This window comes from Bubalus kerabau, chromosome 6 (assembly GCF_029407905.1).
Source record: "Bubalus kerabau isolate K-KA32 ecotype Philippines breed swamp buffalo chromosome 6, PCC_UOA_SB_1v2, whole genome shotgun sequence".
Taxonomy (NCBI): Eukaryota; Metazoa; Chordata; class Mammalia; order Artiodactyla; family Bovidae; genus Bubalus; species Bubalus kerabau.
In genome coordinates this window covers 36,479,181-36,507,123 of record NC_073629.1, presented here as the reverse complement: position 1 = coordinate 36,507,123, position 27,943 = coordinate 36,479,181, and the positions used below count along the sequence as shown (strand labels likewise).

At 39.1% G+C, this 27,943-nt stretch overlaps 1 protein-coding gene across 20 annotated transcripts in view; it reads right to left on the bottom strand.

Moving 5' to 3' along the window:
- VAV3 (vav guanine nucleotide exchange factor 3) overlaps positions 1-27,943 on the bottom strand; it is a 645,240-nt gene that overhangs the window by 148,446 nt on the left and 468,851 nt on the right. For all 20 annotated transcript variants that reach the window (XM_055584919.1, XM_055584920.1, XM_055584918.1 and 17 more), the window contains 2 exons: positions 11,858-11,959; positions 11,445-11,545 (listed from right to left, as the gene is read on the bottom strand). In XM_055584919.1, coding sequence (XP_055440894.1) covers positions 11,445-11,545; positions 11,858-11,959 — 203 coding nt within the window. The remainder of the gene's footprint in view (positions 1-11,444; positions 11,546-11,857; positions 11,960-27,943) is intronic.

The window sequence follows — 27,943 nt, the reverse complement described above, 5'->3', positions numbered from 1 at the left end:
TTCTCCAGACTGTAGAAAAACATCTCATCATTTTGAGCCTATGTTATATTTTTGCCAACCAAAATGATCCTCTGAAGAAGGATCTGAGAAGAGAAGACACTGATGGGAACATCAGGAGAGAAAGGGTAGTTCTAAAAGAGGGCTCTGTAGACTGAATGAACCTCTAATAGAGGTTCCAAGAAGCCTCAGAACCAGAGTTCAAGGGGAAAAGTACCAGAACACCTGAGTAGCTGTCAGATTGCTTTACACAGGAAGACTGCCTGGGGCATGGAACAGGAGGTTTGGGGCCCTTCTGTTTTTTAAAGGACTATATCTGATTAATGGAACTGAAGAGGCATGAGCAAAAAGTCACCTTTCTGGAGAAAAGCAAAGCCCGCATTTCTTTTTCAATGTCAACTCTATCATCCTAACTTTCCTACATAACTGCTATGAAGGCATTTTTGCCAGGTCTGAAGTTGGCCTTTACAAAGGACAAAAAGCTATTTCCTTTCTCCTCTCTGCTAGAAATAGGCAAAGTTTCAGAAGAAAGATTGCCTAAGAGAAGTTGTGTAGGGAGAGGGTCTATGAAAGTGCCATTTGGCTGGATACTGTGCCCAAACTGAGAACCCAGGTTAGGTGGACTCAGGTTCCTAACAGACAAGCTGTGATACCTGTTACACTGGTTTAACCAGAAAGACCTAAAAGCCAGAAAAGCCCTACTTCTTCCCTCTTCTCCTGTGAGTTAGAGAAAGAGCCTGAACTGGAAATCACAGACAGCAAGAAGCACCAAACAGGAGGAGAGTTTACATTTTCCATCCAAGCAGCTGAGGAAAGCTTTGCTATTTCCAGATGACCTCTCAATGGGAAAATCTCCTGTCTTTCAAGGTCGGTGTTTAAAACTGAGAGTGCATCTTAATTTTAATTCAGAAATATTTTTTTCTGACACTGCACAGAATTGTTGTTATGTCCTGGTGAAGTTGATCTGTTACAATATGTTTAAATATATTTTATTTTTAGCATAAAACCTAGGATAGCCCACATGGCACTAGTTGGCACATCACATTCCAGTAGTGCTCTGGGTTTCCTCAGGAAGACGAAATGACTGTATCTAAAGAGATGGGAATACCAGACCACCTGACCTGCCTCTTGAGAAATTTGTATGCAGGTCAGGAAGCAAGAGTTAGAACTGGACATGGAACAACAGACTGGTTCCAAATAGGAAAAGGAGTATGTCAAGGCTGTATATTGTAACCCTGCTTATTTAGCTTATATGCAGAGTACATCATGAGAAACGCTGGACTGGAAGAAACACAAGCTGGAATCAAGATTGCCGGGAGAAATATCAATAACCTCAGATATGCAGATGACACCACCCTTATGGCAGAAAGTGAAGAGGAACTAAAAAGTCTCTTGATGAAGGTGAAACAGGAGAGTGAAAAAGTTGGATTAAAACTCAACATTCAGAAAACAAAGATCATGGCATCTGGTCCCATCACTTCATGGGAAATAGATGGGGAAACAGTGGAAACAGTATCAGACTTTATTTTTCTGGGCTCCAAAATCACTGCAGATGGTGACTGCAGCCATGAAATTAAAAGACGCCTACTCCTTGGAAGGAAAGTTATGACCAACCTAGATAGCATATTCAAAAGCAGAGACATTACTTTGCCAACAAAGGTTCGTCTAGTCAAGGCTATGGTTTTTCCAGTAATCATGTATGGATGTGAGAGTTGGACTCTGAAGAAAGCTGAGCGCCAAAGAATTGATGCTTTTGAACTGTGGTGTTGGAGAAGACTCTTGAGAGTCCCTTGGACTGCAAGGAGATCCAACCAGTCCATTCTGAAGGAGATCAGCCCTGGGATTTCTTTGGAAGGAATGATGCTAAAGCTGAAACTCCAGTACTTTGGCCACCTCATGCGAAGAGTTGACTCATTGGAAAAGACTCTGATGCTGGGAGGGATTGGGGGCAGGAGGAGAAAGGGACGACAGAGGATGAGATGGCTGGATGGCATCACTGACTTGATGGACGTGAGTCTGAGTGAACTCCGGGAGTTGGTGATGGACACGGACGGAGGCCTGGCGTGCTGCGATTCATGGGGTCGCAAAGAGTCGGACACGACTGAGCGTCTGAACTGAACTGAACTGAACTGAAGGTGATGATCTAGCTATGCATATACCTGCACATCTTTACCTAGAAAACAGATCCAGGGAACAGAAGCTCCTCATTTACAGGCCCTTTCTGTCTTGCTGCTCAGTTCAAGCCAGCCAGCTGCAGGCATGAGTGAGCACTGAGCACAAAACACAAAGCAGGTAAGGTCCAGGCAAGGTATGAATGGACTGGTCAAGTAAGGAAAAAACTAGACTTGGCTACCACCATACCCAACACTCCCTCCTTAATTCTCCTGCTGCCTATTATCTCCTGTTTTCCTTCTTTGCATCTCATCAAGCTTTCCTCCTAATTCTTACTGAATGTACCTGCTCTTCACAAAGGCTCCTCTGTGTAACCCAGATTGGAAAGTGGACAAGGGGCTTTGTGCTGGATACAACTCCAACTCTGAGGGCCTGAGTCTTTCTTTAATGGGGAGTTACCCTTTCCTTGCCCCCCCTCCCTGTCCTCCTGGCCACCACAGCACCCCCACCCTCCCCACTGCCATCCAGAAAAGAGGCTCATTTCTTCCATGGACGTGGCATAGTGCAGTTCACACTGTGATCTGCTCATGCTGGGCAGAGCACATAAACAGTGGCTCTTAAAAGTCTGAGGTTTTATTTAGTCATATTTCATGGCAGGGTTCTGTAAAGATTCTGAGGAGAGGGAAAAAGCCAAAGGACTAGAAATAACTCTTAGAATCTGTTCTGAGTTCAGAAATTCTTAATCAGGCTCCTTTTATTTATACTTTTGTACTTGTTCCAGTGGTTGTGCCATCAGACTGACTGGCCCCTTTACAAACACGATCTAAATTCTGATAACCATATGAACGCAGCAGCTATAAATTTTACAAAAATAACAGTGATGAGAGAGCAGAAAACCCAACCGCAACACACTGTTTCATACATGTTTAAAGTAAAAGTCAATTCTGGACGGGAAAATAGAATAACCTCTTCTGATGATGTATTCTATGGAAAAGTTGCTCTGATTTTGAAATCTACAACACCATCCTTCATTTCCTCTTGATATGTACCCAAAGCTCTTTGGCGGGCACTCGGAGCTCTAAAACACTCTCTGTGCATCACAGTTCCACATCAGGATGAGGATAATAAGAGCTGATGACTACCAAATTTATTTGGCTGAACTCTGACCAAATAGAAAGATGGGTGCTTGAGATATGACAAAAGATCTCTCTTTTACTGTCTCTTTTTCTTCTGGAAATTTCCTTAGAATGGTAATTCAATTCTTCAAGTTTCCAAAAGTTTTTAATCCTCAACTTGCCCTGCAGCCGATTTCTCAGGCTCCTATTGATCAAACTATAAAATGTTCTTACCCTTTCAAGAACCTTTCTAGATGGTGACTCACAGGCCCTGAAGGGGTTTATACCTTGTGTTCTTTCATCATGTCCCAACGGGCTTAATGTAATTCAGAGAAGGGCTGTTACTGAGGAGCTTGGAGCCTGAGCAGAACTCCATCTTCAGCCCAAGCACAGTGCTCGTATTTGTGTAAGACAAATGATTTTCACTGAGACTTCAGACTCATATCATTCATTTCTTTAAACATAAATTTCAGTCCTATTATATTTGTTTTCCAATACAAGTGGCTCTCAATGCATACATTATTACACAACCAGCTTTGTCTCTTGTCTGAAGTTCTATTTCTTAAGACTAAACAAATTGGTGCCCAGTAAGATCATTTGTCTCAAAAGGGATCACAGGAAAGTAATTACCAGGAGAGCCTTTGAAGGTTCTTCATCATCGTGGCTAGTATTCTATTTTTATGAAACATTAAAACTGAAAGGCAGTAGGACTGATCAAATTTTGGAGGAAGTTGCGCAAACCCTATTTTCACCACTCAGATCTACAGCAATATTCTGAAAAAACAAAAACATAACTACTTGGAAAGACGCTTTGATTTCAAGTCTTTTCAGGAGCTCTAACAAGGACCCAACCATATAAGAGTTTTCAGTTCACTCTAACAATTATTAATGTAAGATTGGTGGTGGTGGTTTAGTCGCTAAGTCATGTCTGACTCTTGCAACCTCACAGACTGTAACCTGTCAGGCTCCTCTGTCCATGGAATTTCCCAGGCAAGAACACTGGAATGGGTTGCCATCTCTATCATTAAATTGACCCAAATAATTAAATGGAAGGAATAAGAACTACTCTAGAATATTAAATTGTCTCAATAAGTTAAAAAAGATAACTAATTTATATAAAAGACTTTAAATAATGTTAAATAGAACCAAAGTCATTTTTTGGTTATGAAATCAATGATTTAGCTTCAGTTTATGTAAAAGTCATGTGATAAAATGCCTAGTGGTAGAAGGATAAAATAAAATTATATTCTAAAATTTATCTCTTATGATAAAACATTGCAGTGTGCTGTGCTTAGTCGCTCAGTTGTGTCCAACTATTTGTGACCCCATGGACTGTAGCCACCAGGCTCCTCTGTCCGTGGGGATTCTCTAGGCAAGAAGACTAGAGTGGGTTGCCATGCCCTGCTCCAGGGGATCTTCACAATCCAGGGATTGAAGCCAGGTCTGTCGCATTGCAGGCAGATTCTTTACCATCTGAACCACCAGGGATGCCCAAGAATACTGGAGTGGGTAGCTTACCCCATTTCTCCAGGGGATCTTCCTGATCCAGGAAACAAACTAGGGTCTCCTGCACTGCAGTGGATTCTTTACCAGCTAAGTCAGCAGGGAAGCCCAAATACTGCAATACTATTTATAAAAGAGCTATTTCAGATGGCAATTTGGGGTGCAGGTTCTAGGTAACAATCTTGCAGGTTTAAGCCATGATGACACCAAGGCTACTTTTAGGGATGGCTGCAGCAGCAGCAGCAACCTGGCCTAGATAAAAGAGTGATGAAACAGATAAGCAAATGGGGCTCTGCTTCAGTTAAATATTAGAGCATCTGAGGCTTGCATTTCCCCTAAAGGAAAAGAGGAATTAAACCGAAGTCATCTGCTCCAGCAATATTTGCCTTCCAATGTTACTTTCTTTGTTTAAAACAAGAGAATGTAAAGCAAGCCATGTTGATCAACATCAAGTTAAGAAGCGGACAAGAGGAGTTTAGCCATATACTGCAACAAGGAAAAAACACAAATGCCCCCAAAGGTTGCAGTCTAGGGCTAGACCTCCATGGTAGCATAGTGTGAGAAAGAAACGCCACTCTAGAATTACATCAGTTTTGCAGTGACTTGTTGAGAAAGTCTCACATAATGGAGTTCATACTTATTCATTATAAGGTTGGAAAGTTTTGGCAGCACACCTCAGAATCCATGTACATGTTGATCTGAGGTTGCCATGGTGAATGTGAAGAAGTCAACTCAAGTTCAGCAAAAAAGAGATTAGAACTGCCTTCTCTTTATATCTATGCAAATCCTCAAATGTTAAGACATAAACTAATCACCCAACCTTCAAATTTGTTTCCAAGTCGTAGTTTGTCTTAGAAAAAAAATAAACTTAAAGGACCCTTTTAAACACTTGAAATGTACTTGAGTTAATAATCTATCATAGTCAAATATTAATACGAATGAATTACTTTTAGAAATGAACTGCATTTTTGCCAACTAACTATTATTTTGAGGATGAATGAAGACTAGACAAATTTAAGGGATATAGAGTATGAAATATAAAAGGTTTCTGAACCCAGGGAAGACAACATCCAAAGAAGACATAATTTCCACAGACACAAAAAAAGAAGCATCTAAGAGCTATTTCAAATGCTTAATGGTTAGTATCTTTACCACATCCAACACTATCAAGGATTGTAGTTCAGTTAATATATTCCTATTTAGGAAGGAGTAACAACATGATGGTCAACACCTTGACTTTGGACTGGATATTAAAGGATAGATACAAAAGATGAGAAACACATTCCCTATGGTGAATGTGCATTTCCTTTCTACTAAAGGAAATAACAAGGGGAGGAGGGAATTCTCTGACAGTCCAGTGGTTAGGACACCGCAAATTCACTGCCGAGGGTCTGGGAACAAGATCCCATAAGCCACATGATATGGTCAAGATAAAATAGAATAAAATGCTACAAACTTTCATTAAAAAAAAAAAAGGCTGTTGTTAGAGGATGGGTACTCATTGTGAAAAACTCTTAAAAAATAAAATTGAAATTAAAATGGTCAGAGACAGTAGTGCTCACCAAAAAGTTCATGGGTTCCACTACTTGTCCAGCTTCCCTTGTAATTAAGTTGAGGCCAGGTGACTGGTTTTAACCAATGGACTTCTAATGCTAAAAAATGGAATTGCTCACTTCCAGTTCAAAGGTCTTAAAAGCAGCAAGCCCAGGAGTCACATGTTGAATTCATGGTCATAAGATGGAACTAGCTTGGATCCATAAGCCATTACTTATAAGGCAAGGACCCACAACAAATACTACATGTGTGAAAAACAAACTTTTATGTGTTAAAACCATTGGGATTTGGGGTTTTTGGTTGCCACGATACAGCCTAACCTTGGCAAAGACATAAAACCAATACACAAACTAATTAGAGAACAATTTTTTTTTAAGATAAGAGACAATTTAATGCAGACAACTATTAGATGGGTAGAGTAAGGTTAAAAGATTGGCAGAGATTGGAGAGGAAGTATTAATAAAAGAGGGTAATCTTGGAACTGTAAGGAGAAAATGGAGCACATCTCAGGGAGAGGAAACACTAAGAGCCAAGCAAAAATTCTAAAAATTGGGACCAAATGGAACAGGAAGTAAATTCCTCCAGAAATAGAGATATTTTTGTCATTAGGTGTCCCATGAGCCTGGTTGTCTTCTTGCTACTTATTAACCTAACCCAATGTCCCTTGTCAAAGGCTTAGTGATCAATGCTCAGGGTGTGAATTTTAACTTGAATAAATACTATAAAGGAATGCAAAAGTCTACTTAGTTTTCCAGATCAGGTTTTTATTCCACTTATCCCACAATCACTCAAGCTCTAGTCTCTCCAAGGGTAGAACCAGGAATTGTCCAATCCCCTACAGCCTCCTACTTCTGCTTCTAAGACCACAGTGATTTTCAGGGCCCAGAAATCTTGGTATACTGCAGTTCTACTCATTATTCTATCTATCTGTTGGTCTACCCACCTACTTATCTATTCATCATGGTCTCCCAGAGATCAGAACATCAATTCAGCATGGTTCTTATCAGTGAGAGGCTCACTGTCTAATTGAATTTTGAACATTATTCTGTGAGAAATAGAAGATATACTGAGAAAATAAGGGATACATCAGCCTTGATTTTAATAAAGATCACGTTGCGAAGTGTATAGTGAAGGAAAACTAACAGCGGGGAGGAGATTTTGTAGTTAATCTATAGCAATACCATATACACAGATTCTCTAGAGACTTAGGAGGAGAACTAAGAAGAATAGGTAAGTGAATGAAGATGAGAGGCTGTTAAGTCAAGGCTGACCCCCAGCTTTGGGTGACTGTATGAGTGGTGGATCTTTAAGACAAAAAATAGGAGGAAGTTAGCAGTGATGACTACTGAGACTGGTGTTAGATATCTGAAACAAGGTCACTGCAGGATACCTGGGAAGGGATACATTAGAAGATGAAGATTTGGAATCCAAAGCTCAGGAGAGAGGTCTTAAGTGGACATGGAGCCTTATCTACCTGGGTAGCAGATTATGGGTAATGCCAGAAAAATTAATCAGATATACAAAGGATGACTGAGGGGATGTGAAGAATGATTAACAGTGACAGATGATAGAGAAGAATCAAGTTGAATAAGGCCAGCAATGTGATGACCAGTGGAAATGTCAATTGCAAGGTGGAAGACTCTTTAGCCTTCATTTAGGCCCTGGGTCGTTTTGTACAACTTGTAACTCTTTCCACTCCCTTAGCTATAAACATGCCCAGTGTTGAATGAAAGGCTCCACTTTTTAAACTGTCTTCCAACCCAACTATATCCAACTTGTTTACAACAACTTAGCCATTCCTACTAGCCATGACTTTCTGAACCACAATGGATTATTGAGTAACACTGAACCAAGTGGAATCCCTTTTTGTCTCCTGAAGAGAATATGGACTATTAACCAATGAAGCCATAAAGCTCTATAAAACCGGGGGTCAATTCAAATCACCTATGATTTATTTTACAGAGAGACTTGGAATCTTTAAGTCTGCCTTAAATCAATACTATTTACTTGCTTTAAATTTGGTTGTTGGGATGATTTCTCCCAAAGTCAAGTTCTCTCCTCTGTACAAAAGCCCCATTCAAGTAAACCATGTCTCCAGCCTCTGATACATCTCATCCTGCCTCCTGCCCTTCTCCCGTACACCCGTTTTGCTCCAATCACATCACTCATGGAAAATTAATTGTACTCATGGAAAATTAATTGCAAGCAATTACTCCTGGCTGTCAAAACAAAGAACTGTGCAAAAACTTAAACCAATATTGGGAACTGGGATTCTCTGCAGACTAGGAAACAGCCCATAAAGTCTAGTTTGCCCATGTCCTCAAAATCCCACCTATTTTACCACACACAGATCTGCCAAGCTCAGACTTAAAATCTACCCATAACTACAGCCTATACCAGAACAGGAAGGGGTGAGGCTGAGGAGAGGATGTCAGGAGACTTCCAACTTTCAGAGGGTATCTGTTTGGCAGTGAGGGAGAAAAGGCTGCTGATGAACAGATCCCTTTATTTCCAAGGGCTACCCAGCAAATCCTAACCTGAAGGCAAAGAAAGGGAAGACTCCTCCATACCACTAATTACCTGACTGTGGGCATTCAGTGCCACCAGTCTCTTAAAAATCTTGGACAGGAAAGGACAGAAAGAGGAGAGAAAAAGAATGAGGACAAGATGTGAAAAACAAAAGGAGAATGGAGGGCAATTTAAGGATGCAGACAAAGAATCAAGAGAACACAAGACTTATGTTCAAAACTCCAAGAAGCGGTATTTCCTGGTGGTCCAGTGGTTAAGAATCCACTATTCAGTGCAGGGGTATGCATTCCTTCCCAAAAAATAGCTTCTTATCATAACATCTTGGATGAAAATACTGAGTTTTCATTGTATCCAGGCACTTTGCTACGCATCAACATTATTTCATATGATCCTTACAATAATCCTCTAATTTCATTTTTACGGATGAATAAATGAGATGTTTACACACTTTCCCCAAGTTCATGCAGCTAGTTAAGAGCTGAACCAGATTTTTAATCATCTCTGCTTGACTCACAACCACTCTCCTACACTATTCCCTTTAGACTGCAAGAACCTTGCCAACTATGGGATCACTTTCTACGCCTCATAGACTGAAACTCAGAAGACAGGACTATGGGACTGACAAAAATCCACTCACCTACTATGAGCAAATAACATGTTAATTGTCCTCAAAGGGGATAAAGGACAGAACACATAAAGATGAAACCACAGAAATATTAAGTGATAAGCTGCATCGGGTAGGCAGTTAAATAGTAATAATGTGCTGGTGTGCTGTGCGCACTGCACCCAGTTGTATCTGACTCTCTGCGACCCCACGGACTGTACCCCACCGGCTGCCTCTGTCCATGGAATTTTCCAGGCAAGAATACTGGAGTGGGTCATGATTTCCTCTCTAGGGGATCTTTCTGACCCAGGGATTGAATCCCTGTCTCCTGTGCATCTCCTGCATGGCAGGCAGATTCTTTTAAGGGCAGGACAGATAAAGATGGACCCACACACAAATATAAGTGATAAACTGCATCAGGTAGGCAATTAAAGGGCTTCCCTGGTAAAGAATCTGCCTGCCATGCAGGAGACCCTGGTTCAACTTCTGTGACAGGAAGATCCCCTGGAGAAAGAATAGGCTAACCACTCCAGTATTCTAGGATTTCCCTGGTGGCTCAGATGGTAAAGAATATGCCTGCAATGTGGGAGTCCTGGGTTCAGTCCCTGGGTTGGGAAAATCCCCTGGAGGAGGGCATGGCAACACACCCAGCATTCTTGCCTGAAGAATCCCCATGGACAGAGGAGCCTGGCGGGCTACAGACCATGGTGCTTCAAAAAGTCAGACACAACTGAGCAACTAAGTACAGCACAGGCAATTAAATAATAATAAATGTATGTACTATTTCTATTTTATACCTTTGTAAATTGTTTCTGACCTTCAGAAAAATTAGCAGGTGCTAATCTTGTCTCCTTTACCTACAGACCTTGAGCCAATTAACTGCATAAGCACAGTGACTCCCATCAACAACTGGGCACTGCTCTTCTGAGGATGGAATCAGTCCAAGCAGGCAGGGCGGGCACAGTGCAGGTGCTCAACTAATGCCAGGCTCTTTCTCCAAGCACTGCCCAAGCCTGGTGTATAGAGTGGCTCGAGGAGCCTCACAAATACGTCTATGGAAGGAGCCGAATGAGAGGAATGCACCGTGATCTCCATTTTCTAATAGGATTCACAAGTTTTGTATGATTGCCTATTTTCTGAACTGGGCTCTGAAATGAGCTATTATTCTCTGTTTCACTCTTCTTCACATTATCCAAAATAATTCAATGTCCACCTTCCCCTTTGGGAAAATCAAAGGTTGACACAGCTACCTTTTGAACTCAGGCTGTTAAAGATCCCTTTCTTCTGTTCAAAAAGTTTTACTGATTTTGAAAGGTCTTATTGATAAAACACAGAGAAACTCAGGGGAAAAGGACAAAGAGAAAGAAGAAGAAAGAGAAATAATAAAGAGGCCAGAAAAGAAAGAGAAGGAAAAGAGCCCAAGAGGGGCAGAGAGAGGCAAAAGGGTACTGAATGCATAATTGCCAACAGCCTTAGAAACTGTCTCAGGTTACAATCATGGAGCATTATTTTTAAAAACCAAGGGGAAAACATTTACACAAAATCCAAAGGATATACATTCTTTGTTAAAGGCTGGAAAATGACAATGTATTCAATTCATTAATTCATGAATTAGTCTGTGCAATGTTTACTCCTGGCAGCCTTAGCCTTTTGGAGATGAATATTTAAGAGAAAAGGGGAGAAATTCAAAAACCAAAGACAGAAAAAGAACCATTTTTTCCTGTTTTGTTTTCCGACTCTGTTTGTGTGCTGCAGCTATATTTGTATAGTGTTGGCGAGATTTAGGGGAAGGGGGTGAATGAAACGGGTGATAGGGAACCTCCCAAGTCCCTCTTGAAGCCCTCTGTCGCTCAGCTAGGTATAAAAGTCACAAGAATTTCAAACCATTTTCTAATTGTGCTCATAAACAATAGTTTCAAAAGCCGATATGTTATAATAAACACATATTTAGAGTAAATTAGGCCTTAATTATGTTGAGCAAGTTTTATGTTCTCATTAAAAGCCCATTCACAGCAATAAACATGACTTACCAGCGGAATTAACTCTGCTGCAATTGTCTACTCTTCCCAAACATTCTTTGTGTGCTCTGGCACCACACTTAACACATAAATAACCTTGAAAAAATGTTCCTCTGCAAGGGAAAATCAGAGAGTGATAGGTTAAAAGGTGCAAAATTCTACCTCTAGAAAACCATTAGCGCCAGGAAGCAGAACAAGAGAACACAGCACTATGCACAGCACTATCCCCTTCAAGCCAATGGAGAGAACCTTCCTGGGTTCTGAAGGAATGGTCCAGGCACAAAGCCAAGGAAAGATCTGATGGATCCAAACTTGTAAGGCATATATCCATTAGAAAACATTCTTACTGGGACCCTAGGGAAGCCGAAACATTCGGCAGTTACACCAGTTCCTTTAAACTGAAAACCAAGACCACGCCAACTGACCTCAGGAGCATCTGGCAGACTCTGCAGGATGTAACCCGGGTGAAGGTGTGCATCTTGAACTCATGGAAGTTGGAGTCTGCATAGTCTGGCCTTATGTTGGATCTAGACAAAAGCAAAGAGGTAACATCCTCAAGAAAGCTTCACAACACAGCATCAGTCTAAGTTCATCAATTTTACACTGGGTAGAGAGGTGATTCAGACAAATAGGCTATTAAATACACAGTGTTTTCTAAGCCAAATGCTTTGCATTAAAATAGGTACCAAAATCTGACTGTGTGAGAACCAGTGACATATAAAGACTGAAGCAACCGAATCCGGCTCAGAATTGCATGTTCCCAGGGAACTTTACAGACTGGCCACGTAGGTCAACCTGCCAGGAAAAACACAAAGCCTGAGGGATATTCACGCTGTGTGATGATTTCTTTTTTCTCTAGCCACATCACCAAAATAGAAACTAGCTGCAGGGAGCAGGAGGGAGGGGGAATGGGTGCTGCATTTCCACAGGGTTCCTGTCCAAATAGGTATGTGGATTATGTAATGATCTATAAAAGTGAATACAAATTTCCCAAAAAGAGTTCAAACGAAGCATCAGTCTGATCATTAAAAATGTCTTCCTTAAAAACAACCCAGTTTTCTGGCAATCTAAATAAAAGGTAAACAAAATTACTTTATCATTTATATTCTCTTTATATTATACACATACGCAAAAAAAAATACTGAGCATACTGCAAAATGACATTCACTGTGCATTTACTCTGTGCCGATACTGTGGTAAAACACAATGTGCTCATTACACCTCACTTAACCTTCACACCAATCCTAACTGTGCGGCACTAATCAATTCACTAGTTTACAAACAGGGAAATAGAGGCTTGCGTGCGTGCATCCGAAGTCGTTTCAGTTGTGTTTGGCTCTTTGTGACTCCATGGACTGTAGCCTGCCAAGCTCCTCTGTCCATAGCATTCTCGAGGCAAGAATACTGGAGTGGGTTGTCGTGCCCTCCTCCAGGGAATCTTTCCAACCCAAGGACTGAATTCATGTCTTGTATGTCTCCTGCACTGGCAGGCAGGTTCTTAACCACTAGCATCCCATGGGAAGCCCCAATAAAAGTTTACATTAAAGGAAAAGGCAGAGCTGGGAACTCCAACCCAGGTCTGTGCTCTTAGCCACCAAAATTGTAGTGCAAGGAGGAATTCAACAGTATTCACCTTCATATAATTAGATTTTTGTGTTAATAAGTATATGGGAAACTGTTTAGTCATTTCCAGAGGACTTTTTATATTATTCTTAATTTGTCCATGTTACCAAAGAAAGCAGAAAAATTATGAAAGGATAAATTAAAAATGAATACAGATCAGAGGGACCCCTAGAAAGCTAAGATGAGGCTGAGATGCTACATGATCTGCGAGACTGTAGGAAAAGTTTGAGATGAGCCAGGATTTCCCCTTTTATAGAACACAGCGACTCTCAAGCACACACAGCCTTGGCATAATGAAGCATAACGCAGGCGGGCAACCAGGCATCAATCTCTGAGGTACCAGGAGAAGCCTTACGAAAAAACATTCACAAAGGCAATTGGAGTAGCAGGCAGTGATGCAGAAGTGTCAGCAAGGTCAGCCTTGCAATCCATCTGCTGAATATAACCGTGCTAAAAATGAAATCAAATATTAGTGCCATCTGGGATTTCTCTGCTCTGTGCTTCTGGTGACCTCACTTTTCAGGAAAGTGTTCCACTGCGTGCTGCAAAGGACGGCCATTTCCATGGAGGCATTTTTGTGTTGCTGATTAAAAATTACAGAGTGTTTCTTCAGGAAGGGAAATGTTGAAGAAAAGATAATGATCTAGAAACAAAATTCTTTTCACATTGTTTCTTGAGTCCATACAGCCAGGCATTGATATGAGCGTGGAAACCCGTTTCCTCAGCCAGGGAGGCCCATTGTCCATCTCTCTCTAAGCACCAAGGTGACACAGTGATAGAAGAACTCTCAAACAGCAACTTCGGTCTGGCAAACTTGAAGAATTCACCAGCCTGGAGTTTCAGAATACAAGTGGGTCTCCTTCAGGCAGGAACTCAAGTAAATAGATACAAAATAACTAAGAATTTAATTAATTTTAGAAGTCTACCTAGAACAGCTCTCTCTTAGGGTCAGCCCAAGTCATGCGTGTGTGTTGTGTGTGTGTGTGTGTTTACTATTTGCATTTAACATTTTCACCAACTAACTAGGAATAAGCTGACTTTTCAGAAGACAAAAGCTGAGAGCAAGATTACACTGAAAGGTTAAAAAGAAAAATCTTACATAAAGAAAAAAAGTAGAAAATATTGTTGACAGTATTTGCTGTAAGTTAAGTGAGACTTGAAGATGTAGGGTAGAATGGTAGAAAGAACGGTTGGAAATTTGGGGCTAGTTTTTAACTGCATATTATTTTAAAAATTTTAAATCAAACACTAAAGAATAAAAGTTAACTCTATGACCCTGCTACTGAGGCACTATAGAATATAAAAGCATGGTTGAGAGCAGGAATCTGAAATCAGACCACCTGGGCTTACATCCTAACATGCAAATCACTAACAGGGTGACCTTGGGCAAGTTAATAGTACAAAGCAGGAATACTAATAAAATCAAACTCAGAAAGGAAGGCAACTTACGTGAAGGGCTTAGGACGTTGCCTAGCCCAGAGTTAGTGTTCAGTGAGTCTTGGCTCTAATTTATAAATTGCTGATTCTAATTCCACATAATAATGATGTAATCAGGATAATACTTTTATGAGTGGTGAAGAGTCCCTTGGTAGTCTTGGGACTGAATCTCTAGAGGGTCCCCATTTTCCTAGGAATTTCATTGCAGGAAGGTTGTTGTATGTTCACTGTCCTTGGGACCAGGAATCCATATGTAATGATTTAAGCACATTAAGAAATAGGGTTACTCAGGAAAGGATATGTATGCAAAAAGTCCAGGGAATTAGATGAAGTCATATCAAATACCAACTAAAGATAAGAGAGATGTCAATACACATGGGGATGCAGAAACCAAAGACAGTAACTTGACTGAATGGGAAAGCTGGAAAGATAGGCTGAAGCAAAAGAGGATAAAGAAACATCAGGTTTATAGATTTGATAACACAAGGACAGAAATGATCAAAAGTAGAATGTATTGCTGCTGCTGCTAAGTCACTTCAGTCGTGTCCAACTCTGTGTGACCCCACAGACAGCAGCCCACCAGGCTCCCCTGTCCCTGGGATTCTCCAGGCAAGAACACTGGAGTGAGTTGCCATTTCCTTCTCCAATGCAGGAAAGTGAAAAGTGAAAGTGAAGTCGCTCAGTCGTGTCTGACTCTTAGCGACCACATGGACTGCAGCCCACCAGGCTCCTCCATCCATGGGATTTTCCAGGCAAGGGTACTGGAGTGGGGTGCCATTGCCTTACACCTCTAATGTACAAGGCACAGTAATTGACTTTTCATATATTTTTTTCACATTTACTTCTCACAATAAACCTATAAAGTAGAGTAATTCATTCACTTCACACTTAAAAGCACCTACATGTAGACAGGCCCTGAAGCAGGAACAGAAAGAAGAGTCCCTGAGCTGGAGACCAGTGGGTGAAAAGGGGGGATGTAGGAGTGAGCAAGAGTGGCTGGCAGGGCCAAGGAAAGAGTTGATGTCTTCAACAGGGATTGACGCCACATTTTCACTAAGTTGCTTCAGCCGTGTCTGACTCTTTGTGACCTTATGAACTGTAGCTCGCCAGGCTCCTCTGCCCATGGGGATTCTTCAGGCAAGAATACTGGAGTGGGTTGCCATTTCCATCTCCAGACATCACATTTAGTTGACCCCTCAAAATCTCTATGACTACTATGTAGAGAATTCCTTGCAGTGCAGCAAAAGTGGACAGAGCAAGCCCAAGTACGGGGTTGCGCTGACTGCAGATGAGAACTGGACTTGTAATAGGTCAGCTCACTTGCCTGGTCATACAGCTATAGAAAAAGGATTCCATTTAAGTAACTTGCTTTGATATACTATAGTTTACTTATGAGAACTTGGGTGGAATCTCATAGATCCCATTTCTTTTGCTTCATTTCAGTTCAGTTCAGTTCAGTTGCTCAGTCATGTCTGACTCTTTGCGACCCCATGAATCATAGCACGCCAGGCCTCCCTCTCCATCACCAACTCCTGGAGTTCACTCGAACTCATGTCCATCGAATTGGTGATGCCATCTAGCCATCTCATCCTCTGTCGTCCCCTTCTCCTCCTGCCCCCAATCCCTCCCAGCATCAAAGTCTTTTCCAATGAGTCAACTCTTTGCATGAGGTGGCCAAAGTATTGGAGTTTCAGCTTTAGCATCAGTCCTTCCAATGAACACCCAGGACTGATCTCCTTTAGGATGGACTGGTTGGATCTCCTTGCTGTCCAAAGGACTCTAAAGAGTCTTCTCCAACACCACAGTTCAAAAGCATCACTTCTTCGGCACTCATCTTTCTTTAGGGCCTATTATTAATACAAGTAGGCTTCCCTTGTTTAATCAGTCAATCAAATATTTATAGAGAAAGGCATACTGATGCTCTTGTGGCTCCTATAACCTTTCATGATCTTCTCTGACTGTCATCTTGTCCTCTGGCTCCATGTGGTAGCCAAGTTGAGGACCATACACCTCGCCTAGCCTGGGCAATCCTCTCCATCCTGCAGATCTGCATTTCAACCTCAGGCATCTCAAATGCAGCACACACAAAACTCAACCCCACACCTTTCCTAACATACCTGATTCTTTTTTAAAAAAAAAAATACAAAGCCTTGTTTGGAGGGCTGATCTTTAATAGATAACAGCAATGGAGCTGCTAAGTATGAAATCCTGATGTAACACATCTGATTCTAATCAAATTCTGATTTCAGTCTATTACCATTCACTCCTTCCAGGAGAGAAACTCAAAAGAGGCATAATGAATTTTTCCCTTTCCCTGACATTCTCTACATTTTCATTTTCTCTTAACCTCTCCTCTGCTCCAACTCCTTCTTCCCTGACACCCTGACCAACTTCTGATTCAACTTTAAAAATACTTCCTCTAAAATGCAGGTTCCATTCTCTCTTCTCACTTCCTAATTCAAATCCTCAGCATCTCCCAACTAAATTGTGACAATGACCTTCTTAATTATTCCATCTCCTACTTTCTCTACTTAAGGCCATCTTTCCTACTATTTCCAGAATCACTTTTAAGAATGAAAATATGATATGTCACTCCCTCCTTTGAATACATCTGCTGATTCCTAATGCCTATGGGGATAAAGATAAATCTTCTAACAATGGCATGAAGAGTTTTTAAGCTCTAGCTTTAGCTACCACTCACCAGCCCCTTCTTTCCCAAACACTCACAGTTCAGTTCAGTTCAGTCGCTCAGTCGTGTCCAACTCTCTGCCACCCCATGAATCACAGCATGCCAGGCCTCCCTGTCCATCACCAACTCCCAGAGTTCACTCAAACTCACGTCCATCGAGTCGGTGATGCCATCCAGCCATCTCATCCTCTGTCATCTCCTTTTCCTCCTGCCCCCAATCCCTCCCAGCATCAGAGTCTTTTCCAATGAGTCAACTCTTTGCATGAGGTGGCCAAAGTACTGGAGTTTCAGCTTCAGCATCATTCCTTCCAAAGAACACCCAGGGCTGATCTCCTTGCAGTCCAAGGGACTCTCAAGAGTCTTCTCCAACACCACAGTTCAAAAGCATTAATTCTTCAGTGCTCAGCTTTCTTCACAGTCCAACCCTTGCATCCATACATGACCACTGGAAAAACCATAGCCTTGACTAGACAGACCTTTGTTGGCAAAGTAATGTCTCTGCTTTTCGATATGCTATCTAGGTTGGTCATAACTTTCCTTCCAAGGAGTAAGAGTCTTTTAATTTCATGGCTGCAATCACCATCTGCAGTGATTTTGGAACCCAGAAAAACAAAGTCAGCCACTGTTTCCACTGTTTCCCCATCTATTTCCCATGAAGTGATGGGACCAGATGCCATGATCTTCGTTTTCTGATTGTTGAGCTTTAAACCAACTTTTTCACTCTCCTCTTTCACTTTCATCAAGAGGCTTTTTAGTTCCTCTTCACTTTCTGCCATAAGGGTGATGTAATCTGCATATCTGAGGTTATTGATATTTCTCCCGGATATCTTGATTCCACCTTGTGCTTCTTCCAGCCCAGCGTTTCTCATGATGTACTCTGCATATAAGTTAAATAAGCAGGGTGACAATATACAGCCTTGACATACTCCTTTTCTTATTTGGAACCAGTCTGTTGTTCCATGTCCAGTTATAACTGTTGCTTCCTGACCTGCATACAGGTTTCTCAAGAGGCAGGTCAGGTGGTCTGGTATTCCCATCTCTTTCAGAATTTTCCACAGTTTATTGTGATCCACACAGTCAAAGGCTTTGTCATAGTCAATAAAGCAGAAATAGATGTTTTTCTGGAACTCTCTTCCTTTTTCCATGATCCGGTGGATGTTGGCAATTTGATCTCTGGTTCCTCTGCCTTTTCTAAAACCAGCTTGAACATCTGGAACAAGCCATACACTATAAACATGCAGATCTTATCCCATTTCTCAGTCATATTCTTGTCTATAATCCTGGATTTTATAATCCATTCACTCTAAATGTTTCACCTAACTTATAACTGCTAACTTACCTGGTTACTAACTTAGGACCAGATTTTAAAAAACGAGACTCCTTTGAATATTTTCTTTGGGTCCACATGATTAAGATAGTGATTATCAGTATCATCTGGATTCTCAAAGTACTTTTTTGGTTTTCTAGAACAATATTACCTTGTATTCAAACCACTAATTATCTGCTTGCAACAATCAGAAACTTGTTCAATGCTATTTATGTCTATATTACCAAGACTTAGCTCAATGTTTCCTATCTATGTGTATTAAGCTTATAGCATTGAATAAATTAACAAATATCCCTATCTATATATTAAGTATCTGCGACTTAAAGGGAAAAGAACTAAAAAAGCAAAAGTGCAGTTGTCTTACCCTCAGAAAGATATCCACTGAGTTAGAGAAGCAAAAACTCATATCCATGAAATAACAAAACTTATAATTAAGGATCAAAGAAATAAAAAGCGGAAATCAATTAGTGGCTAAACAATAAGAGAAAATCAATAGTGTTTCATGGATAAAGGAAAGGGAGAAAATGGCATAATTTTGGGGAGAAAACAAGGTTGAAAGCTCAACAATGAATATCAAGTGTTCATAGAACAATGGCAGATACACCATCTGTGACATTGTAATAGTTAATATTATGTCTCAAGCTGACTGGTCCATGGTTGCTCAAATTTTTGGTCAAACATCATCCTGGGTGAAGATATTTTTGGACAATATTAACACTTGAATCTGAGACTGAGTAAAGCAATTGCCCTCCCTAGTGAAAGTGGGCCTCATCCAATCAGTTAAAGGCCCAAATAAAATAGAAAGGCTGACCCTCCCGCAAGTAAGAATTATTTCTGCCTGACTACCTTTGAACTAGGACATAGACACTTTTGCCTTCAGACTCAACCTTAAACAATGGCTTTGTCTGGGTCTCAAGTCTTCAGGTCATAGGAAAGACCCATGCCATCAGCTCTGCTGGTGGCTTTTGAAGTCATACTGGACAATACATCTTTGGCTCTCCTGAGTCTCCAGCTTGCTGACTCACCCTAGAAATCTTGGGGCTTGCCAACCTCCCCACATGCATAAGCGAATTCCTTATGATATATAATACATGCGCACACACACATATACATACACACACACCCCATTTGTTTTGTTTCTATGAAGAAATCTAATACAGAGACACTAGAAAGACATTAGATAGGACTGCTGTTCTTGTTCAGTCGCTAAATTGTGTCCAGCTCTGTGTGACTCCATGGATTGCAGCATATCAGGCTCCTCTGTCCTCACTATCTCCCAGAGTTTGCTCAAATTTATGTCCACTGAGTCAGTGATGCTATCCAAGCATCTCATCCTCTGCCGCTGCCTTCTCCTTTTGCCTTCAATCTTTCCAAGCATCAGAGTCTTTGCCAATGAGTTGGCTCTTTGCATTAGGTGGCCAAAGTATTGGAACTTCAGCTTCAGCATCGGTCCTTCCAGTGAATATTCAGGGTTAATTTCCTCTAGAATTGACGGGTTTCTAGGTCCAAGAGACATGGACTTGCAGTCCAAGAGATTCTCAAGAGCCTTCTCCACCACCAGAATTCAGAAGCATCAATTCTTCAATGCTCAGTCTTTTTTAGGTCCAACTCTCACATCTGTACATGACTACTGGAAAAACCATAGCTTTCTCACAAACTGATGTCTCTGCTTTTTAATACATTATCTAGGATTGTCATGGTTTCCCTTCCAAGGAACAAGTGTCTTTTAATTTCATGGCTGAAGTCACCATCTGCAGTGATTTTGGAGCCCAAGAAAATAAAGTCTGTCACTGTTTCCACTGTCTCCCCATCTATTTCCCATGAAGTGATGGGAATGGATGTCATGGCTTTAGTTTTTAAAATGGTGAGTTTCAAACCAGCTTTTTCACTCTCTTCTTTCACCCTTATCAGGAGGTTCTTTAGTTCCTCTTCATTTTCTGACATTAATGTGGTATCATCTGCATATCTGAGGTGGTAGATAGGATTACTGGGCCCAATTATCAAAGGAGGGGATAGAAACAATACTAAAGTTCAAATTTGTCAGCCTCCATAATATTTTCCTTGACACCCCTAAGCCAACTTAATATGAACCACCGAGGCTTTTCACTAATTTTGTGCAACCCCTAAAAGAAATCACCACTTAGCATAAAAATTGCTTGTCTGCAGGTCCATTTTCCTTCTGGCCTATGTGGTGCTTGAAAGTAGGGGAACTGACTTCTCCTTTTTAACTTGTCTCACCTTTACAGTTACCAAACATTCGACTAGGAAAATGAACTGCCAGGCATTTATGGTTGAAGGAAATCAGAAAAATATGCTTTTCCTATAGCATTTAATTTACTTTTCAGAAGGCTGCCTTTGCCGCATTGTCAGATGGAAATCTGGACAGAGTACAGTAGATATAAAGACATTTTTACTATGCCAAAAAATTTTATCTCCCATATAAAATAAAGCTGAAGAAAAACATAATGCTTAACTGAATTTCACTTAAATGCTATAATTTATGTTTATTCACCTACAACCTCTCCTTTGTGAGAAAACAACATTTAATCTTTTTATAACAACTACAATTCAGTTCATAGATACAAATATATTTCAGTAGAAAAGTATTACAGTGGAATTAGTAATATCAGTTCAGTTCAGTCACTCAGTCATGTCCAATACTTCGTGACCTCATGGACTACATCATGCCAGGCTTCCTGTCCATCACCAACTCCCAGAGCTTGCTCAAACTCATGTCCATTGAGTCAGTGATGCCATCCATCTCATCCTCTGTCGTCCCCTTCTCCTCCTGCCTTCAATCTTTCCCAGTATCGGGGTCTTTTCCAATGAGTCAGTTCTTCCCGTCAGGGGCCAAAGTACTAGGGCTTCAACTTCAGCATCAGTACTTCCAAAGAATATTCAGGACTGATTTCCTTTAGGATGGACTGGTTGGATCTCCTTGCAGTCCAAGGGACTCTCAAGTGTCTTCTCCAACAACACAGTTTAAAAGCATCAATTTTTCAGCACTCAGCTTTCTTTATGGTCCAACTTCCACTTCCATACATAACTACTGGAAAAACCACAGCTTTGACTAGACTCACCTTTGTTGGCAAAGGAACGTCTCTGCTTTTTGATAGGCTGTCTACGTTGGTCATAACTTTCCTTCCAAGGAGGAAGCGTCTTTTAATTTCATGGCTGCAGTCACCATCTGCAATGATTTTGGAGCCCAAAAAAATAAAGTCTGTCACTGTTTCCATTGTTTCCCCATCTATTTGCCATAAAGTGATGGGACCAGATGCCATGATCTTAATTTTTTGAATGGTGAGTTTTAAGCAGTTTTTTCACTCTCCTCTTTCACTTTCATCAAGAGGCTCTTTAGTTCCTCTTCATTTTCTGCCATTAGGGTGGTGTCATCTGCATATCTGAGGTTATTGATATTTCTCCCAGCAATCTTGATTCCAGCTTGTGCTTCATCCAGCCAGGCATTTCGTATGACGTACTCTGAATAGACGTTAAATAAGCAGGGTGACAATATACAGCCTTGACGTACTCCTTTCCCAATTAGAAACCAGTCTGTTGTTCCATGTCCAGTTCCAACAGTTGCTTCTTGACCTGCATACAGATTTCTCAGGAGGCAAGTAGGGTGGTCTGGTATTCCCATCTCTTGAAGAATTTTCCACAGTTTGTTGTGATCCACACAGCCAAAGGCTTTGGTGTAGTCAATGAAGCAAAAGTAGTAATATATTAGTAATATAGCCAGCTATTACTATAGAATTAGTAATACAGCCAGCTATTACTTTAAAATTTTATATATTTAAACTTAATATTTTCCTCAATTTTAACTATAAACTATTACCTTTTAGTAATCTAGTTTTAGAACATAGGAAGTAAATATTGGCAAATGAAATAATCTACAATGATCCTGAGTAATTAGAGAGGAAGATGAGAATCATCTTATGACATCATTCTCTCTCATGCCTTGTCAGTATTTCCAAATCAAGTATTCAGTTAGCATCTGGGTATCCTCTCCAAATGAAAAAAAAAAAAAAAAAAATCACCAGTATAGGCACTGTGACAGTTATGTAAAACACAAAATAGATTATTTTATCATACTGTATTAAAAGTTGAGCGAGAGAGCTGGAAGTATAAGTTAATACTTTGAAAAATACTTCTCTGAATGTAGCAGGCATTTCTGTGTACCAAAAATACATGGAAAAGTAAAAATATATACAAACTGAGCTACATGTGGCAATATTGCTGAAATTCAGAGAATATACATTTTGATAAACAAATGCCAGGCATAAATTACACTGTAAATGTTCTATAAGAAAATGCTGAACAATCTTACTTATTCTATGTATTATTCCACCAAATTATTTTATTTTCTGACATCACAAGATGACATATTGCATCATGCATCATTCTATTAACCTCTATTACTTTAATTAATAAATTAAGGATTTATTTATAATTTAATACATTTAAGTAAATCAATTTACTTAATAATTTATGCAATTAAATTATCAAAGGCAATAAATTTCTATGTTTTCTAAATTTTTAAAATATATATATATAACATATATGTATAAAACAATTTCTCTGATTAATAAAGAACTGAAAAGGCAATGGACCATCTCAATGGATGTCAAAAAAAGGCTTTAATAAAATGTATCATGAGCTTCTTATGAAACTCTATGTGAACCAGATGCTAAACTAGATGTTAAGGGATGCATTCATAACACAATAAAGAATATTACACTAAGAAAATTGAAAACATATGCAAAATGCTGTCTCAATCATTAAAGGTTCCTGAAGTCAACTGTACTACTCAACACTTGTCTAGATCTGATCAATATGACAAAAATAATAAACATGAAAGATAAATATTGTAAAAAAAAAAATACACAGAATTATCATTTGGAAGTGATACTATTCAGACTGCTAGGAAAAGCCAAGGGAATAAATTCAAAACTAATGAAACTAATCAGAGAAAAAGACATACCAGATGGTATCTGAAGAAATTCACCTGTAAGATTCCAGTGTTGTCCACCAGTAAAATGCAGTAATGTGTGTAGTGTTTTTACCTGGCAAAATTCCTCAAGTGTCATAGTTCAAGGATTTTGGGGGGCTGGTCCCACAGGAACTGAATGCCAGCAAAGTCAACCACAATCACTAAAAATTCCCTGAAGGAAAGCAGGTGCTCATCATGAACCACATGGATTGTTTCTTTAAAAGAAGTTTAGGCAGCCTAGCACAATGAAATTCAGTACCTCTGACAAACCAAATAACCTTACCACTTAGCACCGCAGGGACAGGGAACATTTCAAAACCCAAAAACGTTTCAGAACTTTCCAGATGCCAGTCAAGGTCTAAGTCTGAAACAAACCCTTTAAAAGATATCAAACTCAAGCCTGCCATGTTAAATCTTTCCTGAACAAAAATGTCTAAGAAAAATCACAGCATAAAATGTTCAGGTTCTGGATGAATAAAATTTAAAAATTAACTGAGGGAAATAAAAAAAAATTCAAGTTAATAAAAGCTACATACCAAATTCCTGACTAAGAACCTTGCATATTTTATTATAAATACACTTTCCTCAAGTTAATTTATAAATTTAAAACAATTCCTTTCTCTCAAAATATAAATACAAACAAATATACAATGAGAATTTTCTGAACCTGACAAATGATTATAAAATTCAACTGGAAGAATAAATGTGTGAGACTAGTTGGGAAAGTTTTAAAACTAAAATGAATTATTTTAGAGGATATGTGGAAAGCCATCATCCCCTAAGAGATATTAAAATTTTCTAAAGCTGTTATTAAATCTGTATGGGACTGATAACAGAACAGAAAGATCAATAATAAAGTCTTCAAGGCAATCATGCACGTGCAAAAACTCAGTATGCACTTTTTGTAGCAGGCTGTTCATTTATTTGTCTATTCAAAACAAATAAATAAATAAAACTTAGAATCTGATACCAGGTGGTGGGACACAATGGTAAGTAAAAAAGAGTAAAGTCTCTGCCTGTTTGGGGAAAAGAAATAACTAAATAACTCTACAAACAATTGTGAAATGGCAGGAATAACAAGTGCCACAGAGAAAAACCATGTTAGGAAAACTTACAACTTGGAATGTGACCTTGTCAAAAGATTATCACAAAGGGCTTTCCTATAGAAACAATGCTTGAGCTGACATCTAAAGGTGATAGAGAGTTCAGATGATGAAAAGGAAAAAGAGGAACGTTCCAGACAGAGAAAAACTAACATTATATATATATATATATATATATATATATATATATATATATAAAAATATGTTTCAGAAAATATATTTACAGCTTTTTAAAAATGTTAAGGAAAGACATTTCTATCACCCATTTTATAATGAAATAAAGTTTAGGCAATTCAAGAGTTATATTATTTATTTGATAAACGTGTATTATATGCCTGTGATGGGCCGTGAATACAGTCAGTAATAAGAAATTGTAACATAGACAGTGAGCTGCCCTCGTGGAGCTTATTAAGTGTCAAGTATATCTTTAAGTCTATATTTCAATGTAAAATTTAGAGAGAAACCTGAAATTTGTTCTAAGCAAAAAAAAAAAAAAAGTACTTGAAGAAAATATTGATGACTACTTACAGAGTCTTTAAAGGTAGAAAATAAAGATGGCTGGATTTATTTATTTGTAAAACTCAAAACTTTTCCTTGAATAAACAATAATAAAAAGTAAAAGAAAAAGCAAGTAAATAGCTGTAATTTGCATGATAAAAGATTAACATCCTTGCGATATGTAAGAGCCCTTGAAACCTATAAGAAAAAAAATGAACATTCCAATTGAAAAATTAGCAAAGAGATTAACAGGAAGATTTATTTTCAAAGAAATTAAAACAATCAAATATGTGAAACAGGTTTAAGCTGCTAGTGACCAAAAGAAATGCAAATTTAAGTAAGATATCATTTCACATATCAAACTGGCAAAAGAGAATAAAGGAAAAGAAAAAAGATAACACCTATCATGCATAAAGCTACAGAAATATCTGAAAACTTACAGATGTATTAATCTTCTGACATAAAATTCTGCTTATTAGAAATAATCATGAAGGGCTCCCTAGAACATATTTAATAATTAAAATTGGCATTGATTTAATTAAAAATAATGAAATAGGTAAATTATAGCATATCTATAGTTGGAATATTAGAAATTATAAAGTGGACATAAATATTAACCAAGAAAGATATCTGCAATATATTAAAGGAGAACAACTTGATACCAGATACATCCAGAATCATGATTAAGACATAACTGCTCATTAACATACATATGTGAAAATATAAACAAAGAGAGGCATTCGGAATTATAAATGATTTTTTAAATTTTAGAATATCTGTGTTATCTAAATACTTTACAATGAACATACATTATCCAATTTATTCCATCTACTCTTTCCAGAGACAAAAAGAATCAAATACAACCACAACAATCCATACAAGCTTTAAAACAAGTTAAGCAACTTGACTCAAATACACAAGTAATAAGTCAGCGAACAGAATCTGATTCTAAGATTTGTCTCAAAGCCTGTGTGTTTAATCACTATGCTAAAAATATCACAAGGCAATTATAAAGTAAAGACAAACTGAATTAAATGTTTTCAGCATATATGAAAATATTTTTGATACAAAGGAAACGATTACAAATCAGTGATAATACAATGATAAACTGACCCATAGAAAACTTGACAAAGGATATGAACAAGGAATTCATAAAGAAAAACAATTCGTTGACAAGCCTGTGATAAACTATTCAGCCTCAACAGTAAATGTAGAGTTGTGGATGTTCTAGAACATGGGACGGCTACAGCAGACACATTGCTCGGAAACCATCATTCCTGGACCCTGATGGCCTTGTTCTCCCCTACTCACCCCTCTTAGGGATGTGATCTTTCTGATGCTGCATTTACTCTAAGAACCAGCAGAACTCATCATTTGTAAACACTCCCATGAATGCGAGCACACAGACTATTAGTGTTCAATATGGAAGGCAGCCCCAAGTATAGAAGGCTAGTACGGCAGCATGACTTGAAGGTCCCGGAACAGGCAAAATACTGCCCCACACAGGTGAAGAGAGTGACAGCTGTGGGCACAAGAAAAGCTAGCTGAACTATGGTAAACTTCTTCCTGCTCTAACCTCTGTCAGATCTTCTATCTTTGATTAATTACAAAGGATTCTATTTTTTTTTTTTTTTTTTGGCTAAAATAGAGCCCATGTGAAAAGTTTGGTTTAAAAAAAAAAGGAAAATTAAAATAATATTATTTTTTACAATAGTGAATAACTGTTAACAAGCAGTGCCCAATGATAAGGTACTAGGTAAATATATTGTGATACTTTCAAATAATGGAAAAATAGCCATTTAATCATTTTGGAGAAGCATTTTCACAAAAAAAACATAAGCTCAGATGTATTCTTGAAACACTGTACATGTACATATGTGTGTGTATCTGTATGTATGGATCTGTTACCATAAAAAATGATATAACACATACAGGAAAAGAAGAATTAGAACCAAAATAGAGTCTCATAGCGTCGTGTAATGTTCCTTCATTGTACTTGTAACAATTTCCTTTTTTACATTTCTTCCTATGATTATTTGATTAATGCTTATCTCTGCCCCACCCCCCCCCAAGATTTTTTTTTTTTGAAGATTTTAAATTTTATTTTATTTTTAAACTTTACATAATCCGCCACAGGTATACATGTGTTCCCCATCCTGAACCCTCCTCCCTCCTCCCTTCCCATTCCATCCCTCTGGGTCGTCCCAGTGACCCCCAAAGACTTTTAAGCTCCGTGGGGCTGGGGCTATGTCAGATTTTGCTTATCATTGTATCTCAGGCATTATATGCAGTGCCTAACATAAACAGACATTCAACAAATGTGTTGGTGTTTAGTGGAGTATCTAAAAGAGATTAAATATGTTAAAAGTAAAATAAAGTTAGTATACACATGTATGCCAAAATATAATTGTTAAACATGTTACAAGTCTAGTTCTATCCTTCCTAGCAACCAAAGAAAAGAGGAAAACAGAATCTCTTGAAATATAATTGTATAAATTTTCCTGGCACCAAAGTGTAAGAAAAATTTCTCTGATATGTTTTTATAAAAGGGACTCTGTGTGAGACACATAGACAATGTCTTCAATAACACCATTATAAATACAGTTGTATACCTGCTCCTTTTAGCCCTCCCTGACATGAGTCACGGAGAAGGCAATGGCACCCCACTCCAGTACTCTTGCCTGGAAAATCCCATGGGCGGAGGAGCCTGGTAGGCTGCAGTCCACTGGGTCGCTAAGAGTCGGACACAACTGAGTGACTTCACTTTCAGTTTTCACTTTTATGCATTGGAGAAGGAAATGGCATCCCACTCCAGTGTTCTTGCCTGGAGAATCCCAGGGACAG